This window comes from Staurois parvus, unplaced genomic scaffold (genome assembly GCF_062004578.1).
Source record: "Staurois parvus isolate SC_StPar_1 unplaced genomic scaffold, SC_StPar_1.0 ptg000025l, whole genome shotgun sequence".
In the NCBI taxonomy this organism is placed as follows: Eukaryota; Metazoa; Chordata; class Amphibia; order Anura; family Ranidae; genus Staurois; species Staurois parvus.
In genome coordinates, this window is record NW_028317821.1 from 20,898,208 (window position 1) to 20,919,835 (window position 21,628).

General features: G+C 36.9%; 1 protein-coding gene across 3 annotated transcripts in view; it reads left to right on the forward strand.

Annotated features, from left to right (window-relative positions):
- Window positions 1-21,628, forward strand: part of METTL25 (methyltransferase like 25) — a 266,005-nt gene that overhangs the window by 233,249 nt on the left and 11,128 nt on the right. For all 3 annotated transcript variants that reach the window (XM_089652329.1, XM_089652322.1, XM_089652313.1), the window contains exons 12-13: window positions 3,174-3,248; window positions 15,792-15,863. In XM_089652329.1, coding sequence (XP_089508455.1) covers window positions 3,174-3,248; window positions 15,792-15,863 — 147 coding nt within the window. The remainder of the gene's footprint in view (window positions 1-3,173; window positions 3,249-15,791; window positions 15,864-21,628) is intronic.

A 21,628-nucleotide genomic window follows, 5' to 3' on the forward strand; every position in this document is an offset into this window, starting at 1 on the left:
CAAGAGAGCCGGCATGAACTCTGACTTCTCAGCAGGAGATTGCATCTGGAAGGAGGATGTGATCCCTTCCGCCTACATGTTTCGCCCCTCCCACTGACCTTTTTTTTTAATTAAAAAAAAGGCATATCTGGTCTGGGAAGTTGTCTCAGATATCAATCTGCAGTTTTGCATTATCTGGTTTAGATCCCAATCCCCATAGATAAATTTGCTGATCTCTAGCCAAACAACATGCACAAGGAAATTACTATTTGTATTGTAATGCAAAGTTCCGCACACAGAAATGAGTTCTTATATTTATTAGTTTCAAAAATGGCTCACACAAAACAGTTGTGTTTCGGTCAGGTGCAGGCTTAGTCATACCTATGAAGTATATAAGTTGTTTTTGGCTCTAATAAAATATTAGAACTCATTGCTAGGTGCAGAATGTAGCATTATAGTATTTTGTGAGAGAAGGCAGATGGAGTTTTCTGACGAGTACTGCTGTTTCTTCCTATGCTAAGGTGGTATAAGCTGGTATACTTTTGTTTTTACAAATAACTATTTATGATGCATATTTTTATTGTTTGTTATTTACCCAGAGTTCTTCTTTAAGTAACATTCATATGTTCAAAAGCAAGCTGCTTTTTTTGTTACTTAGCTTTATAAAATGTAGAAATTTAGGAAAGGTATAATCATGGCATCATGAGCTAGACTTTCTTACTTTGAAGTTTTTTTTGGATTGAGTAAGTTTCCAAGGCATACTATTGAGCTCTTTCCTTGAAATGTCCCATCCATTCATTCAGTATTAGATATTTTTACCCACTGGATACATTAACTCAGTTGAATTTGTATAATCCTTCTTAATTGCAAAGTACATAGTTCACAGTTGTGTTAAGATTAAGCCATTAAAAGTCTCTAACAAATTTGAAGAATTTCAGATTATCCAGATAGCTCAGGAAATAAAGATAGGTCTGTGTTGCAGCCTACTGTGGGATTTAAATAAACCTGTTCATGGAAATTGCATTTTTGTGACTGTAATAAGGATTACATCTGACTACAAATAAAATGTTTGGCAGGTTCCACCTATTGCATTTGCCAAACAATGCCCTCAGTGCTGCTCTGATTCAGGTGAAACAGTATTCAAAGCAGGTTTTATGTCAAGGATGCTCCTTTAAAGCAGAACAGGAAATCCTGTATATGCTAATAAAAATATTTCCCAGCAGTGGACCATACAAATGGGATTGTGAAATGCATTTCAAGAAATATGTATTGCTGTGCTTTACCATAGATACTGTAAATGCTGAGAAAAAAAATACTTAACTAATACAAATGTCTTACTGTACCAGTAAAAAAAATCTTTAAGATGGATGCTTTTTTCTGGATAGATAGAAATCACTTTAACTATATGACATGAAGAGCCATTGTTACAAGATATTACAACAATAGCACAGTAAAGCATGAAAAAAAAATACAGCTCATTCCTAGAAAGTTAGAAATTGCATGAGTGTGCTCGGTTTTAAGTATATACTATAAACACACAAAATTGTTTTCTGTGTTATTGCACTTCTTATAACAAGCTTGCTTCATCTCAGTGCACCAATTTATTGCTACTATGTTACCAAAAGAACATTCAGAGCCATGGAAACTACATTAAGTCACGCAAATCAGTTCGAGAAGTATAGGTTTTATTATAAGTATGGTTGAGTGAGCAGTTTAGTAGTGCAAAACATGTTGTTTTGTTCATAAGATATGAAAGAAATGGTCAAATTATGTGGAATTCCACTTACCAGATTTCCTAGTCTTACTGTGTATGATTTTTGCTTGTGAGTTCCATCTGTTGTCTGTGAAACATAACCATTTGGCATGGTTAGGACATTTTAAAACATCCTGGTCTTCTGTTGGTTAAAAGTTGGTTAAAACAAGCTCATGGCTGAAGCTGGAGCCATGAGCTTAGTGTTATTTTTTCAACTAGTGATCAACTGTTAAGTAAAAGTGAACCAGACATCTTTTGAACCTCCTGATCACTTTTTCAGTAGTTATTCAGCAAAACTTAACCACTTGCAGTTCTTAGGCCATTTTAAAACATCCTGGACTTCAACTGATTTAAAGAAGCTCTATAGCCACCTATTCACTTTGCAGCCCCCTTGTGATAGCATTAAAGGTAAATATATTTTTTCAAGAAGTATATAACCAATTACATTTTAATAAAATTAATAAAAATAAATGTAAGCACATCTCCAAACATGCAAGTGGTTGCAAACGTGTACATAGGGTCTGCATGTGTATATAAACAGAAATTGTACCACACACGTTGTATGGCCATGAACGCGGGCATGAGAACAATAAATCTAGAGTCATAATTCATAGTTAATGCTACTTTGTAACTTGATAACCTGTAAATGCTTGTTAAGTGTTACCTATGAATAAATGTAGGTACCGTCACTTAGCCATTTCATGAGTGTGAACAGTTTTGATTCTTGACATGTTTGGTATCCATTAGTAGTGTTTTTGTATTTCTATTTGTCCTTTAACACTTTAATTGCATAAGGCCTACAAAATTTGTAAACCTGAAATTGGCTATTCATATTCATCACCTAGAAAACTAAAGGCATGTGAATGTGTTCACAGGATCATTCCAACAGCCCATAATCCCTTCCTTTGCTATTGTGAGCAAAAACATGTCTTTAATCAGCAAAGTGCAATTTACAAAAACCTGCAACTGATTTGTGCTCTAATTTTTTCTTTGCTATCCTTATTTCCTAAAAGCTAATCATTATTATTTATTTTTTTAAACTCCTCATAGTGGAATCCATGTGTTTAGTTTAGTTGCATGACACTGCACCCTTCCCAACAAATGAAAAATAGTCTGGGTTGGTTAACTTGTGTGCTATACTTTATTATTACTCTTCTGCCAGTTGACTTCAGTAATCCCCACCTTACACCACCTTGTTGAACTAACTGTATAAAGATTCACAACTTGGCTACCTCCATATTTATAGCTAACCATTTGTCTTTCTTAATGTATTTATGCCAGAAACAAAGTTTTGTTTGCTTTGGATGCTGCTAGTTTTGCAGCTGGCAACTGGAGCACATTCATAAATCATCAGCATAGTCCTTTCTTTTGTTTTATAAAAATATGACACAATGGTAATTACATTGTTTCTTTCCTTTCTTTGTTTTTTTTTTTTTTGCAGCTTTCAGACCAAGAAATAATAGGATACTACAAGAAATATGAGCCTAGAAGAAATGAGCTGGAGGCTTTTAATAGGGTAATATTCCTGTATTTTGTATCAGAGCATAATTTAATGTGTTGGATCTTAGCAAACCATTATTGAAGCACATTTGCATATGTTATGTTCTTGTTAATCTCGATTTTAAATGATAGCATCCTTTTGTTACACAGAATATTGCATGATTTCATTTATAAATCTCTGAATTTATTCCTTTAAAGAAAAACATAATGCGTACATTTTAGCCTTCCAAAACTTATTCCAGACCATTTTGGATGCTGTAATTGGACAGCAATTCTACTTTAATCAAAAACAACTATATTTGCTGGACAGTTCTGTTATCTTATAATGTGTTTCTAATATGTGTATGAACTTATTTGTGTATTGGTGGTTTAGATGTATAGGATAAATGCATATTTCCCCCTCCCTTATCACATTCACAATAAGTCAGTCTTATCTCCAGCCCTGCTTCTCTGAGAATTTTATTGTGTGGTCTGTTTGGCGCCACATACCCTCTGTCCTAAATCTTTGGAGTGGTTTCTGCAAACGTGTGCTGTGACCTTTATTAATTTAACTGGAATTGAGTAAGGTAGGATTAAGTGTCTAGCCGGCTGCAGTTGGGCTTTTCGTTGAATTGAAGATCTCAAAGCACAGGGGTTGTTGTAAATATGTATGGTCTGTTGTGAATGGAAACATTGGCGCTGAGATCAATGCACAAATCTTTGAAACTTATACAAGTGCACAAACATATCGGGGCAAATGTATCTGTAATTAGGTGAATTTAACTTTATCAGCTACATGGGATTTTTTTAGAGAAAGTTCATCCAAGAAAACAAAGGTGCAGGAGTCTTGCGAATCACTAATGAAAGATAAAGCAGTGCGCTATTTAGTGGTATCACAGTGTTGCATATGCTGTAAATTAATTTCTCATTGATAAAATGTGTGAATTGCATAGGAATTGAATTACAAAAACATCTGGTATATGTCAGGTTTTGTTGGTCATTCATTCTGTATTAATATCAATGAATTATGAAAGAAACTAAAGAAAAAATAGGGAAAACCCCATAAAATGAAATTACAGTGAAAAAAAGTAGCTGATCTGACTCATGACTTAATAAATTTAATGCATTAAATATGACTGACATCTTAATGGTAGGTGGACAAGCTAGTCTTTTAAATCCAGCTGCCTTATGCAAGAGACTGCTTTTGCTGTTACTTGCATGGGTAAGGTGAAAGTCTTATTACCAAATTGACTGGACCATTTTTGTTTTTGTATTATGACACGGTAAAGCATACACCTGCAAATTGTACTTGATGTAGAGAATTCAGCTTTGCATAGGATTCCATACCTTGGCCAGAAATGGAATATGCATATTTACATTGAACTAAGCTGGACCAATGTAGCTATGCAAAAAAGACCATACTTACAGCTTTAGCTTTACCTAAGCTGGCCATACATGGATACAATGTCAATTGAAAATTCTTAGGGAAATGTGTACAAATATTCAAATGTTATTTGAGATATTTCATTTGCTTTTAACATTTGATTTTGAAATGAATGGACTTTACCCAACAAAAACCTCATACACTGTTAGAAATTCATTCAATGGAGAAAAATTTTCCATCCTACTTTTTTCACCACTGCAGGTGAAGGTGAAGTATTTGACCCACTAATGATTAGAAAAATGAACAAACTTTCTTAAAACATTTTTCCTAAGAATTTTCATTTGAAACCTTACCCCTCTATGGCCAGCTTTAAGAACTCTCTTTATACCTGCCAGAAGGTGGAGTGGAGGTCTTCAACCTCACCATCATCTGTAAAAGGTAAGGACTACAAAGGGCACTAAAGCTGTTGAAGTTTGTTGTATGATGTTTGTTTTTTTTTTTAAATTGTTCTGCCAAAGAACTGCTTTTCATCTTTACACCAGGTTGAGACCATTACCAGAAAACCTTTGAAGAGCGAAGCAGCATACTGAATTGTTTTCATAAAATGTAACGAGAAAGTTCAAACTTAAAATGCATCACGTACCTTCTTGAAATGGTGTCTGCATTGGGTTTTCTCTCTGATTTAGCAGTTTTAATGTTATTTTTTTCCAGTTTACTGGATTGCAGTCAAATTAAATGTTCATGTTGTTATTCTAAACTTCGTGAAAAAGGTCCTATAATAAAGTATGAACATTATACCAAATTGAAACCAAGATGATAAATTATAAGAACTTGGTAAACATTTAACTTTCAGAATTAAATTAATGTCTACTTGTCTCTACTCATGTCATCTATGGCATGACTTAGGTCATGTGGTCTGTATATTTAGAACTGTGCTACAGAAATCTTTATAGTGCCTTTGACTATAATTGCATGATATCCATTTAGCAACATTATGAGGTGTCTGAAAATGAAATGCAAAAATACTGCTGAGGCTACAGTTTAGAATAAAATTTACAAGTGAGAGGTCTGCTTTAAAAAATAAAGTTTGTCAGCCTACGTTCAACTGTGTTAACTTTTTCTGAAGCATTCGTCCGAACGCTTAGTCTTTTCGGGTGATGTAGATTGGTAATCCACTGCTGCAACTGAGACCTGCTAGCCTTTGTTGAGACATCTTCTCACCAAGCTGGAGTCTTCAGGACCCTGTGAGGAACCCATTCATGTACTTTCAGAGGGACATGTCAGCCTGGAAGGTTGTGAGTGATGAAAGAACGTCTCTCCCACTCTGCAATGCAAAATAATTAGACTGTGGCATGACTTTTAATTAAGAAATATAGGCATTTTTGACAATTAATTTAGGTTTTAGCTAGAGAGGGCTAGGTTAAGTTTGTAGTGTGTGGTGATGGAGAAGGGGACCACTGAGATCAGTGTTAAAGTTTCTGTTATACAGATTAACATGAGTGAGTCAATCTCTTATACTGGCAGTGCACAACCTTTGTGCAGTGAAGAAAGTGTGACATCAGCAGCAGCCTACTGATTCTCAGTGCAGAAAATCAATCCAACTCCAAATTATATGATTTAAAATTCCTAGACATTGTGCTACTTCAGCAAGGAGGATATACTATATACATTGGAACCACCATTGCTGTCTTGTAAGTGTACTGACTGCTTGGTTATCCTCTTGATTCTGGCTTCACTATCTAGTTGTCATTGAACTTGAACAACCATGCAGTCGCTGAAAGCAAAAAGGTCTGAATTCATGTCCAGTAAGTTTATTTCAATGTAAATAAACCAGGATCAGGATGACTGCCTTGGAGCCTGCACTACTTTAAACCAAGTCAGTAATGGCAGCCCCTGTAATTCTGTCTTTTCAGGTTCACTTTAGGAAGCCTTTTTTTTTTTAACTAATGAAGTTAGCAGTGTCTTATCAACAAGAAGCTGTCAGTAAATAGTGTGTTGACATTTTTCTGGCATCTGCAGGCCATCTCTGATTTCTTTCATTTTCCCAGTCTTTTATATGACTATCCCATCTTCTTTTCACCTTGTATGCAGATTGTCCTATATTTCCGATTTCTTTGCCATAAGGACCACACACAAAGGTTTGCACCTTTGTTTTTAGTTAATAGGATAAAACAAATTTTTTGAAGCTGCTTGAGCTATACCACACATCAGGAAATCTTTTTAGGCCAAGGTCTGGATAGCCAGCATTTTTCTGGATATAAAGCTGAATGAATGGCTGCCATACCATTTTGTGTGAACATCCAACTTCTGAGTCACTCTGGAAATGTAAAGCATTAGTTAGTCAGTAGTTGTAGACATGAGGAAAAGTTAATATAATTCTTCTGCCTTGGGCATGTGTGAAAATACGTAATGTGTCACACAAAAGATGTTCATGCATAAGTCTTTTCAGATCTTTTTTATATTGTGTAATATTTTCAATACATTTTTTCCTTAATTATTTTCACAATTGGGCTGACAAGCCCCCTATGTACAAGTGCATAGTTTTTTTTAGGAGGGCATTAGGGGATCTATTTGAATAATACTCCAAGATGATGAAGAAAGTTTCAGAGTACACAGCAGTGATCTGAGTGTTGTCTATGGTTGCTTTCTTTTGATAAACCTATGACGTAAGTTATATAGACTGATAAAAAGGAATATAATATAACTGTCTAAAACATTTAGAACACAAACTAATCAGCAGCTTCTTAGATTGCATCTTATATGTCTATAGAACATGTTTGCCTTTGTTTTATTTTTCAAGTAAGGCTAATGCTGCAAAAAAATATTGGCACAAATGTATACAGCCAGATTTATGTATGCCCAATTTGCCAACTCTCCGGTTGCTGCTGTTGGCATACAAACATTCCTAGCAGTTGCTAAAACAGAACTTGTGGGATAATGCACCATGTTTGGACTCCTTATGTAAACAGGGGAGCTCCTTCAGGCAAAGGCAAACTATTCAAAAAGCAATATTACTTTCCTTTATGTTATCATAACACAGAAACAACAACTCTTGCATTGTAATCTCCAGGAAATATCGATGGTAAAAATTATTTTATGTAATAAAATATAGAATATTTGTTACCTTGCAGCTGTGTCCCACAATCCCACATAGAGTGGTTTAAATATATAGCTTAAAACAAAGGAGACAGTTCTGTTAAATAATATGTTCACATTCCAAATGAGTGCATTATCTTTGTCTCCTGAACAAACTATAGATTGTCTGCCTATTACAAAAATACCTTTATGTGACTTTTATGACTTTCCACTGAGCATAGCTTTTACATCCTTCACAGTTATCTGCTGCACACAAAAATATGTTTATACATACACTATATTGCCATAAGTATTGGGACACCCTTCCAAATCATTGGATTCAGGCATTCCTATCACCTCCATGGCCACAGGTGTATAAAATCAAGCACATAGTCAGACTGCTTCTACAAACATTTGTGAAAGAATGGGTCGCTCTCAGGAGCTCAGTGAATTTAAGCATGGCACCGTGATAGGTTGCCACTAGAGATGAGCGAATTATTCAAAAATTTTATTCGGCTGATTCGCCGAATTTGCGGGAGAAATTCGATTTGATGCGAATTTATTCGCCGCAAATTTAACTTATTAAAAGGGTTTCTAGGCTTCAGAGAGCCTTTATATTAGTGCAGAACACTGTACCTTTAATTTAAATGCCCTTGGAGTCTGCTGGGGAAGAGAAATAATACTGTCAGTCAGTATGACATGCAGATGAGTGCCGTCGATCTTAGAATCACCGCACACTTCACTCATTTGGGCAGTCACGGGGCACGACGAAGAAGAAGAATGAAAAGAAGAAGAAGAATGAAAAGAAGAATGAAAAGAAGAATGAATAGAAGAAGAATGAAAAGAAGAAGAAGAAGAATGAGAAGAAGAAGAATGAAAAGAAGAATGAGAAGAAGAATGAAAAGAAGAATGAGAAGAATGAAAAGAAGAATGAGAAGAATGAAAAGAAGAAGAAGAATGAAAAGAAGAATGAAAAGAAGAAGAAGAATGAAAAGAAGAAGAAGAAGAATGAGAAGAAGAATGAAAAGAAGAAGAAGAATGAAAAGAAGAAGAAGAAGAATGAAAAGAAGAATGAGAAGAATGAAAAGAAGAATGAAAAGAAGAAGAAGAAGAATGAGAAGAAGAAGAAGAAGAATGAAAAGAAGAAGAAGAAGAATGAAAAGAAGAAGAAGAATGAAAAGAAGAATGAAAAGAAGAATGAAAAGAAGAAGAAGAATGAAAAGAAGAAGAAGAAGAATGAAAAGAAGAAGAAGAATGAAAAGAAGAAGTATTCCAGTACAGCGAAAAGTGTATCTGCAGAGAGCTCCGCTATTTCTGACAGTTCTCTGACAGATCCTTCACATTTACAGCGGTTGAAACATTGTATCTATTTATTTCCGAATAAAAACATCTGTATCCTAAATGGAAACAAATAGATACAATGTTTCAACCGCTGTAAATGAACTGTCAGAAATAGCGGAGCTCTCTGCAGTGACACTTTTGCCGGCTGATCGGGAAAAATTCGATTCGTGCACCCGAAGTTTGCTAAAATTCGGATTCGATGCGAATCAAATTTTTCCTGATATTCGAAATGAATTCCACTTCGCCAGGTTCGATTCGCTCATCTCTAGTTGCCACCTGTGCAAAAAGCCCATCCATGAAATTTCCTTGCTACTAAATATTCCACGGACAACTGTTAGTGGTGGTATAACAAAGTGGAAGCAACTGGGAACAACAGCAACATAAAATGACAGAGAGGGATCAGCGCATGCTGAAGCACACAGTGCTCAGAAGTCACCAATTGTCTGCAGAGTCAATAGCTAAAGACCTCCAAACTTTGTGTGGCCTTCAGATTAGCACAACAACAGTGTGTAGAGAGTTAAATGGAATTTCCATGTCCGAGCAGCTGCATCCAATCATTACATCACAAGTGCAATGCAAAGCATTGGATGCAGTGGTGTAAAGCACGCCGCCACTGGGCTATAGAGCAGTGGAGACTTGTTCTCTGGAGTGACGAATCATGCTTCTCTGTCTGGCAATCCAATGTACGTGTCTGTGTTTGGCGGTTTCCAGGAGTATGGTACTTGCCTGACTGAATTGTGGCAAGTGTAAAGTTTGGTGGAGGAGGGGATTATGGTGTGGGGGTTGTTTTTCAGGGGTTGGGATTGGCCCCTTATTTCCAGTGAAGAAAACTGTTAAGGCTTCAGCGTACCAAGACATTTTGGACAATGTCATGCTCCCAACTTTGTGGATGGACATAGCCCCTTCCTATTCCAACATGAATCCACACCAGTGCACAAAGCAAGGTTCATAAAGACATGAATGAGTGAGTTTGGGGTGAAGGAACATGACTGGCCTGCCTCAACCCAATAGAACACCTTTGGGATGAATTAAAGCGGAGACTGCGAGCCAGGCCTTCTCATCCGACATCAGTACCTAAACCCATAAATGCGCTTCTGGAAGAATGGTCAAACATTCCCATGGACACAGTCCTAAACTTTGTGGACAGCCTTCCCAGAAGAACTGAAGCTGTTATAGCTGCAAAGGGTTGGCAAACGTAATATTGAATCCTATGGACTAAGACTGGGATGCCAATAAAGTTCATGTGTGTGTAAAGGCAGGCGTCGCAATATTTTTGGCATTATAGTGTTTGTATGGGGCCAACTCCTGAGTTTCTTCAATCTCAAGAGACAGTCACATTTATCTCGATAGAAAGTAATGGCAATGGCGTGGCCAATGGGGCAGGCATATGATTGCTTCTGAAGGATGTCAACAATGGCCTGTTGAGGGCTGCATCTTCCCTCTTCATTAGACAGTCCAACTAGTCTCTGAAGGGTGAGGGCAGTGGCAAAGGATACTTATTCTGAAACATTTTTACCTACAGGTATTATCACATTAAAATACAGTGCTATTAAAGTTTTTGTTCTAAACTTGCTGAAATTAGTTATTTATTCACTGATGTAGCTTTTTTATCTTGCACCTTTTTTTGTTTGGCTGATTATATTTTCTAATCTACTTTTTCATTTACAAGTTAATGCCTTCAGCATATCATAGTTACAGCATTGTTTCTATACTTCGTGCTCTGGAGTCTTTGTATAGTCGCGTAAACATTGTAGGTTTGTGCAAAAATAAATCCAAAATCTCAGTTATTCACCATTAATGTCATGGCTGTATTTCTGAGTATGAGTTACATTTCAAGCATGTTTGGGACAAAACCGTTTGAGTAGCACCCTGGTCTTGTGAATTCATTATTCTTACAGAGTAAGTCATATTTTTTTATGTGAATGTTTGAGTTTGACCATTTAATGCATTTAAAGTTTGAGATGAAGCCAGAATCCCTTTTTTTCTTCAAGTCACAGATGGAAGTATGATATACAGATGTAATCTCCATTACTGTTTAGAGCCCAACAATATACGTAAGGCTGTTTGGCATTGCATGTTATTTTCAGGATTATAAGTGCTTTTTATGTATATTTCCATAATGTATTTCTATAGTGAATGTTAAATATAAGATGCATCTTCTGTTACTTGGGTATAGCCCTCTCCTTCCTCTCAGCTTAATCCCGACATGCAGAGGGATCAATCATTTGCATTTGTCACAATTGTTTTAGCTTTAGATATACTTTAATGTTTGTTACCATATGTTGGGCAGTATGGTTTTGCTGCAAAGTTAGCAATTTTGTGTTTAGTGAAGGTGTTACTGAATGGTTATCAGCATTATGTGGTATTGTTTTCAAGAATATAGTATTTTGTAATTATACTAGTATTAGAGGGTTGCACATTAAAAAAAAAAAATGTTAAAATGTTACTAAACCCAGGACCTTGCATTCACTATATCTGGTCTCCCACAGTACACAGCACATAGAAATGCAAATATGTAGTAAATATAAACTGCTAAATTCCTTTTCTCATCAGCAGTATATAGCAGTCTTGTGACTTCTATCAGTGTCCAGCTGAGCACTGGTTAAAGCTTGTAGGAGGAGTTTTCATTTTACTCTGACTGTCCTATGAGGCTGCTTAACCCCTGACCATCTGTCTGGACAGTGCTGATTGGCCATGCGCTGATCACATGCACCCTCCCAAAGAAAAAGAAAAAACTCTCTGGCCATACACACTAAACTGAGCATGTGCAGAGTGACTCCTAGAGCTATCTACTATTAGCAGATGCATTGGGGACAGTAGAGGAAGGGGAGGATCAGAGAAGACAGGATTAAACAGCATTTTTACACATTGCAGAGGATTAACCCCTTAGGTTCCACAGTGAGTATAACGGCATGCTTTACTTCATATACAGACTGATTTTACTGTTGTGGTTTTAGTAACACTTTAACCACTTTAAGTCCAAACATTTTAACCCCGTTCCTGTCCAGGCCAATTTTCAGCTTTCAGCGCTATCACAGTTTGAATGACAATTGAGCTGCCATGCAGCACTGTACCCTTATGAATTTTTTACAAATTTTTTGAGACAGATAAAACTTTATTTTGGTGGTATTTTTTCACCACTGGGATTTTAATTTTTTTGCTATATAAATGAAAAAGTCCAAACATTTTGAAAAAAAGTGTTTTTCTTATAAAAGTTTGCAAATAAATAATCTTTCTTCATAAATTTTGGCCAAATGTATTCAGTTATCTTTTAAGTAAAAAAAATAACCCACATTAGTTTATAACCAAAATTTATAATTTTTCAAAAAGTTGACATTTTTATTTTTTTTATATTATTTGTTTTTTGTTTTTAACATACTGTCACCCTAGCAGTATAGTGTCACCATAGTGACACTGTACTACTTGGGGGTGATGAAGATTTTTTTTTTTTTACACTGATTGCTTTTACACCCATAAAGGCTGGAAAAGCAATCATTTCTCCTCGCTGGCTGCATTCTTGCAGCCATTGACAAATACTGTGAGAGCTGTGATTGGTCACAGCTTGTCACATGGTACAAGGCTGTTGTGAATTGCCTTGTACCATGTGACCTCTGTGATCATTCACAGGTTTCACTAGTAGTAAGCAATGATGTCAGGAAGTGACATCGTGCTTACTACTATTCATGTGATCACTAATTGGCCAATCAGTGATCACATGATTGGGACCTCACACAGCAGGCTCCCAGGGAGCGTGCACAGGCGGGGAGTGGGGAGGATGTTTATAAACGGCCAATCGTTCCTACACTGCTCCCATCCGGCCGTTTATATACATGGGTCGGACGGGAAGTGGTTCAGGTAGGATTTTGTAGGTTAAAGTATACCCATACTGCTGACCTTCTGAAATCGTTAGTCAATCTTTTCATCCTTGCATGTAAGTGTTGTAATTTTTGTTGTTTGTTGCTTTTATCAATAAAAGGGATATGTCTATGAACTTCCTTTTCCTTTTTGTCACTAGCTTGAAGCATTTGAAGTCAGGACAAAGTTAGAATTCCTCGTGTCATACTTGTTCTGAATCAGTGATGCAAAAAAGTATTGAAGCCATATGAGTCAATATGAAATCCTAGCTTGTTTAGGATAAGAAATCATCAACAGCGTCCTGTATGTTACCTGAGTACTGAATTTCTTTAAGGTGTTCAGAAATTGATCCTGTAGGGGAGATTTAACCACTTAAATTCTCACACCTACAGTATACAACCCTTAAATAGCACATCAATTTCTACATTTCTGCTGTTGACCTGTTTATTTGGTGATGATTTTGTCTTAAACACATTTTTTTAGGGGAGGGGGAGACAAAGTGTCCCTTTATCAATATTCTCTTGTAATAAATATTTTACTTTCTGTGTACTCTTTAGGTAAACAGATTTAAAAAAGAAAACCTTTAAAAAAGCACCTTCTCCCACTTTTATAGGTATTGGTTTAACCACTTCAATACCAGGCACTTTCACCCTTTCCTGCCCAGGTCAATTTTCAGCTTTCAGCTCTGTCACACTTTGACAATTGTGCAGTCATGCTACATTTTGCCCAAGTGAAATTTTTATAATGTTTTTGAGACAGATAGAGCTTTCTTTTGGTGGTATTTAATCACCACTGGGTTTTTTATTTTTATGCTAAACAAACAAAAAAAACCTGAAAATTGTAGTTTTAAAATTTTGCAAATAAGTAATTTTCTTCTTCACTGATGAGGCTGTACTGATGGGCACTGATGAGGCTGCATTGATCAGGGCACTGATTAAATTGAAGCCATGTGGTTGTTTCACTTCTTCACCTGCAGCTGACCATACACATTACAATTTGTACAATCTCTGTACAATCCATTTTAGATTTACTAAAGCTATGTAACATTACAGCTTTCCTCAATAGTATATTTAATTTGTGTAGCAGCCCCCTTAGGGTATTTATTATGTGTAAACTACTGCTCTGGAGCATAAATTAATGATTTGCATGATTACACCCACTATCCTAGAATCAGGACTTGCAGTCACATTTTGTTTTAAGAAAGCACTACTATGCTTCACATTGGTTCAGTGGAGTTCTTTTCAGTTTCTTCTCGTTACCTCATTTTAAAGTGATTCTAAAATTCTAAAAAAAAATTTAAATAACAAACACATCATATTACCTGCTCTGTGCAATGGTTTTACACAAAGCAGCCCTGACCGTCTTCTTCTCTGGTCCCCTGTTGGCACTCCTAGCTCCTACCCCTTGACAAGCTGCTTGCTATGGGGGCACTGGTGCGTCTATAAGACACATAGAGCCCCACTCTCTCTTCATTGGCTCACTGGCTGTAATTGACAGCAGTGGGAGCCAATGACTCCGACTGCTGTTTCTCAGCCAATGAAGAGAGAAAGATCCGGACAGCCAAGGCTCCCGTTCATATCGCTGAATCAAGAGGGGCCTTAGGTGAATAATGAGGGGAGCAGCACACATACACTTTTTTACCTTCATGCATAGAATGCTTGAAGATAAAATACCTTCAGCCTTTACAACCACTTTAATCTGTCTGGTGATACTTCCTTGCTGATTAATTTAAAATTTCTTGGCTATGACAAGCTATTTGAGAATATATCCAATAGTAAGTCCAAAAGAGGCTTGTAGACTCCCTAATTATGACATATCTGATATGTAAAGCCCAAAGAGAATCTAATTAACTATGTGCTCTACATTGTCTTGATACCTAGTAATTAAAAAAAAGTTGTTAAGCAAACCTGCAGAATAAACACATACTAAAAAATTGGGAGTTCTAAAGTATGGCTTTACACAAATATATAAAACCAAAACTTTTTTCTTTTTTTTTTTATTTGGATTGGGTAAGGACGGTTCAATCCCCAGGTTTTTTTGGTGTTTTTTATATATATATATATATATATATATATATATATATATATATCTTGGTGCCCAGGTGCGAAGTGTCTAGTTGCCACTCTCATGTAGGCTGTGCCTGCTTACACTACAGTAGAATGAAAAATTGTTGCAGGTGGCAATCAGCATCGTCACTGCTGATTCACAAGTTGATAGTTTAACAAACAACACCAAGTCCAACCCACTTCTTTTTGGGCTGATAGAGCTTGCTGTGTTATGGAAACCCTCATACTGTGAGCTGCAGTGTCTGGGAGGGGAAACACGAGACACAAATAAGGGACAATTTAACTCAGTCAGGGAAGGCAAAGAAAGTTTGTTTCATAGGGCTTGTGCATCACATAGTAAATGGACTTGGTATTTGTATAGACTGTCATACATGAGCATTTATTTGTACTTTAACAATTCTTTTTCTGAAGTTTATCTGTAGGCAACTGTACTATGTAGTTGCTTGATTATGTGGAATGAAGTCATGCTCGACCTTCTATAATGTTGCCCCAGTTTTATTATTATTATTTTTTTTTACTGTACCATTGTTCGGAGATCCTAAAAGTATGGTTATGTTTATGACATATCTGTTTATCTTGAAACCTTATAAATTACAGCAGAAACTCTATTTTTGCTTCTAGCTTGACAGGTCATGAACCCAATTTGTAGGTAATGAATGCTTAGCTTTTTTTTTTTCTGGAAATTACCTTTTTCTGTATATTGGCTTGTAAACTGGTACAGTTAAACATAATTCATCTTACAGACCATTTGCACCGCACTATATAAGGGGCTCAGATTCTGAATGCATTATTATTGTTGGCCTAAACATTTTTAGATACGTTTTACTGTCCCTTAATATTTCATGTTTATTCTTTTCAGCTGAAGGTTTTTCTGGCACCTTGTATTGAGGCCTTGATCCTCCTGGACCGCCTGTGTTATCTGAGAGAACAGGTATGTTTACTTTGACACATCCAACACATAGCAACTTTCCTCCATCACATGAGATCATTCACACTTACTGAATAAAAAAATCTACTCGTAGAGAACGCACTCGATGATGTGCATCATTTCGAATTGGCAAAAGAGAGTAGATCTCTGTTTCAGACATATGCCCAGCAGATGTTATTATTTTTAGTAAAGTTAAAGCAATAAGTTTTATGGTATTTTAATTGAACTCTAATTTTCAAGACGCCAGCCATTATGTTTATAGCCACTCCATGTAGATGGTTCCATTAGTCGCAGACTATTGCCAAGCTGATGAAGCTATATAATTTTTGCTAGTTATTCAGAGACCTGAAGTTTGATTACTGTAAACAATGCCACCTAATTTAAAAGGATGCACTTAGACCAGTGAATGCCACATGCCAAAATACTTGGTAAGCAAGTTAAGAAATCCATTGGCTATGTTTTGGATTGCGCCTTATGCAACTTCTGCTTTGATGTCTGTAAAAGATGTCTGTAATCTTCCTTAAATGAAATGTGTTCAGTAGAACAGTCCTGTTTTTCCACTATAAACATTTTAACAGTCACAGCGTGTCTATTGCAGTACCTTCTTTTCAAATCTTTTCTTGGAATCGGTGGTGCTGTAAAGGCCTGATTTTGTCCTAAATGGTATTTTTTACACACAAAAAAAGCAATTTTGAAGTATGCAGATAATGATGTAGTTTTCTGTCTGCCAGCTTCCTGTAAATCAGAAATCTGTATGATTTCCAAGAGCACAGATCAGGCACACTTCACGCAGTTCTCATTTACTCTCACTGAACCAAGGGGAGAATTGACCTAGTTTTTACAGTAGTACGGCCGTGTTATTGGCCTCTCTTATACTCTGTCCTGAAAAGAAAGACAAAAAAATCTTGCAAGACTTTGTCATGTCTATGATCTTTTTATCTGCTTATGTGGAAACTCCTCATTTTATCCAACTGTTAGCAAAAGCATATGCTATGCCTCCCAAAGGTCTAAATAAATGCCAGTTTTTCCTATGTGGCCTGATCCTGGTCTGATTCAACCATCCCTGACTATCGTCATAATAACAGGCTTACTTAACGGAGGATGTCAATTTTTTTTTTTTTTTGTACACAGATTTTCTATGACAAAAAAAAGTAATTCTTCAACTTTTCTGTTCATAAGTTGGCACAGCTAATCAAGGCAGGTTCCAATGTGATCCATAGGATTGGGCATTGACATATGTCTTTTTCCATTGTTGTTGGTGAGATATCTGCATGACTTAAAGGGGCGCTTTAGTCAGAACATTAAGTGCTATTAGATCACTTCAGGCTGGCCCCTTTTACAGGTATAGCTATGTAAAATAAAATGAATTGCCTTTACTGTTTAAAATACAATAATACACGGTTTCACCCTACTCTACACATGCTCAGTCGCTCTGTTTTTGTGGCACTGCCACAAATATAAAGGCCGATTTACTGACAGCCTATACATTTACTGCTGCTCAGGGGCTTTGGACTTCAGCAAAATGGTAGCCTCCAGCAAGAATAAACAAAAACAGCGCTGGAAGTAATTTACAACACACACTCATTTTGATAGCATGATTATCCATGGGAAATGTATGTTCCCTGCTAAAGAACATTATTTTTTATCAAGTTGTAAAGGTAAAGTTCAGCTTTAATACGTTGCGCTCTTTAACAAGCACTACAACCAGTAGAATTACCTTTTATTTTTTAATCATACAGAGGTTTTCTAACTTAATTGATAACCTTTTTATGCCACACATGGATTGGTCCCTAAAAAAAGGGAAGGAAGTATTACACACTCAGCTGTAGCAGAATCGCCTGGTGGAGTGCAACAATTTTGTAAATCAATCTCTTTGCCTTTGCCCAGTTGTGGATAAACTTTGAGCAGCTCTAAGTATAGGCAAATATATGATACTTTTGGCTCCAAAGGCTAGGTAACAGGTAAATAAATAATTAAGATTGTGCATTCAAAAATTCACCTTCTTAGAATTAATTACCTTATTACTGCTCACATGTGATAGTCATAACAGGATTAAAAGCTTTGTAAGGTGTGCACCTGTGAAAGTACTTTGACAGCAATGTGGGTATTGTTGCTGCCAGCCTTCTTTTGAAATGATAGCTGCCTGACTGTTGTTCAGACCCAGAATGAGCATGCAGCAAACAAATGTCCAGGAGATGTCTAAATTCCTTATCTCTGTTTTATGAATTTCTCAAAAATCACTACAGTCATTACTTCAGAAGCACAGCCAGGCAACTAACATTTTCAAAAGAGAGGTCAATGACAAAAGTCCCCAAAAATAACAGGTTTTCTCTTTTCCTTAAAGAATATGTTTATAGCACCCCTAGGGAGCTGTGACCTTATAGTAGTGATCAGAAGTCATTCAGTGTATTCCTTGTCTTATGATCACTTTTACAGCCAGCTATAGAGAAAATGACAGTTAGACAGGCCATACATTATACATCAAGTCAGTGTTGATGGGAGAATCCCTCCCACAGTGCTATTGTGTTTTGCTGGCAGGGAATGCAGGAAGCCTTCCTTACCGGGAGAATGCAATGATCACTGCTGGTGGCTAAAGCCATCAGTAGTGATCGGGTAAAGAAACCTGAAATGCTGGTTTCCTTAACTGCTACTAAAGATCAGCTTCATACAACCATGCTGCCCAGACAGAACAAAATTCGATCAGTCTATGGCTTGCTTTACCTCATTATTTATTTGAAGTGAAGATTCTAAGAAAAGAGTATTTCATTGCAGTAAACAAATACCCCAGCACCCAACCCTCACAGTCAGCAAAAGTAGCCTCATTAACCACTTGCCGCCCTGCCACTGTAGAAATACGGTGGCAGGGCGGCACTGGCAGGCAAAACCACGTTTTAAAATGTGTGTTTTGTAAACAGATAGGGGGCGCGCGCGAGGCGCGCCGCCGCCCTATCTGTCCCGCCGATCACCGCTGCGGATGTCAGTCGCCGGTTCACAGCCGGTCCTTAGCGGCTGTTTCCGGGCGATCGGCGGTAAACAGTGACAGAGAGCACAGTTGCAGTAGCTGTGCTGTCTGTCACTTCCTTGTCGGCTCGAGGACGAGCTGATCGAGACAGAAGAGTTTTTCTCTCTCGATCTGCGGTGTCCCGCGCAGCACACACCCCCGCCCCCTAGTAAAACACTTTCCCTCACTCAGATAACCCTTCCCTGCAAAATAAAGTTAACCCCTTCCACCCCAGTGCCATTAGTACAGTGTCAGTGTTTTTCTTTTTGCACTGATCACTGTATTAGTGTTTTTGGGGATGTCAGTGACCCCAAGTCAGTACATCCCAATGTCAGAATGTCCGCCGCAGTTCCGCAGTCCAGCCATAAGTCGCTGGTCGCTGCCATAAGTCACTGATCGCCGTCATAATTCACTGATCGCCGCCATTATTAGTATAAAAAAAACCCTAAAAATCCCAGTATCTTTCCCGCCATTTGTAAACGCTATAACTTTCACGTAAACCAATTAATTTACACGTATTGGGATTTTTTTTAGCAAAGACATGTCGCAGAATGCATTTTGGCAGAAATTTATGACTAAATTAGATTTTTGCATTTTTTTTTTACTGGACATGTTTTATAGCAAAAAGTCCAAAATATTGTTTTTTTTTCCTCAAAATTGTCAGCCTTTTTTTTTATAGCGCAAAAAATAAAAACCGCACAGGCGATCAAATACCACCAAAAGAAAGCTCAATTTGTGGGAAAAAAAAGGATGTAAATTTCATTTATGTACCGTATTGCATGACCGCGCAATTGTCCGTTAAACTAGCGCAGCGCTGTATAGCAGAAAAATGGTGTAAATTGCAGTATTTATACCATAGTTTGTAGACGCTATAACTTTCACACAAAGCAATCAATATACACTTATTGGGATTTTTACATGTAGCAGAATACATTTTGGCCTAAATTTATAACCAACTTTGAGTTTGCTATATATTTTTTATAGCTGAAAGTAAAAAATATTGTTTTTCTTCAAAATTTTTGGCCTTTTTTTGTTTATAGCGTGAAAAATAAAAAGCGCACAGATGATCAAATACCACCGAAAGAAAGCTCTATTTGTGTGAAAAAAAGGACGTAAATTTCGTTTGGGTGCAGCATTGCATGACCGCGCAATTATCAGTTGAATTAGTGCAGTGCCGAGTAACAAAACGAGGCCTGGTCATTAAGGGGGGTAAATCCTCTGGAGCTCATGTGGTTAAATCTTTAGTTTAACAACTTGCCTACTGGGTCAATTCTGACATTTCTCTCATACATGTAAAAATCTGCTTTTTTTTTTTACCCGAAAATTACTTAGAACTCAAGAACATTATATATTTTTAGAAAGGCTTTGGAGAATAAAATGGTGGTTGCTGTAATTGTTTTGTATCAGGTGATATTTATGCAAGGGTATATCAAATACAAATTTTCAGGAAAAAAACTTTAATGAATTTTATTCAAGATTATGTTAGCCGAATCAATAGATACCTAACATATCATGCTTTAAAATTGCGCACACACATGGAATGGTAACAATCTATGGTTCATTAAATTTTCCATAGGCAACACTTTAAAAGCCTTTACAGGTGCAGTCACCATTTACATATGCATGTGGGACTTATGTGCACATTCGCATTTGCGTCTAAGCAGAGGGATGGAGGCAATTAAAAAAATAATAATGTATTTTATTCACATTTTTTTACACTTGTCTTTAGACATTTTTTTTAATCAACTTTATTGCTATCATAAGGGATGAACAAGATCTCTTTTGATAGCATGTGCAGTTATAGGTACTCTTTACTGAGAGGTCTGGGTCTGTTAGACATCAAATCTCTCCTCTGCCTCAAAAGGCATCCGATCAAAAAGAGATGGGCTGTGGGAGTAGAGGCCTCCTTCTCCTGTAGAAGTGACCGAACAGCTGTAGAACCACTAGAATCACTAAGACTCCGTCCACACGGAGTGACTTGTCATGTGACTTTGGACACATAAAGTCGCATGACAAGTTGCAGTCCATTTTTTTCGATGGCACCCGTTCGGATCTATGCAGCCTAAAGTCGCAGCAGCTTTGACAAGGTTCCTGCACCACTTTGATGTGACTTTGATGTGATTTGAATGGCAAAAAAGTGTAAAGTCGCATTAAAGATTAGACTGGAAATCATGTGACTTTGGTGTCACACAAGTATGAACAGAGCATTACACAGAAAAGCCCAATACCGGCTGCATATTTTGATACTAGGATCAGGATTGAAGCTGCAGCTATAATCCTGGTATCACTGCTTCCCAAAGAGGACATACAGTATATGTACGTATGGCAGTTAGTAAGTGGTTAAATAAAAGCAGAAGTCCCAAGGACATAGATTTAAACATACTCTGTGCCCATTTTAATTTTTATGCCTGTCTTCCACCATTAAAGGAGTGGTCATCAACTGTACACACGTAGGTATTTTTGGCTATTTAAATAATGCTTAGCTAACATTATAGTAATTCTCTGCTGTTAAAGCCCAAATTTAGCCAGAATGTTTGTTTTGATTGTATGGGAAGGGTTAAAACACCTGTCAGGCTTTTATGGCCTTTAGTATCTTGCTGTAGAGATGACTTTTAGCCCATGTATTGCTGTTGCAGGCATATAAGTAGGGGTAATTTTTCTGTTGCTGTCAAAACAAATTTTAACAATCCTTGATTATATCTGTAGTTGCATAAGAACTTATGCTCTTTGCTTGCGTGCATTAACAACCAGAGATACTTGAAGTATA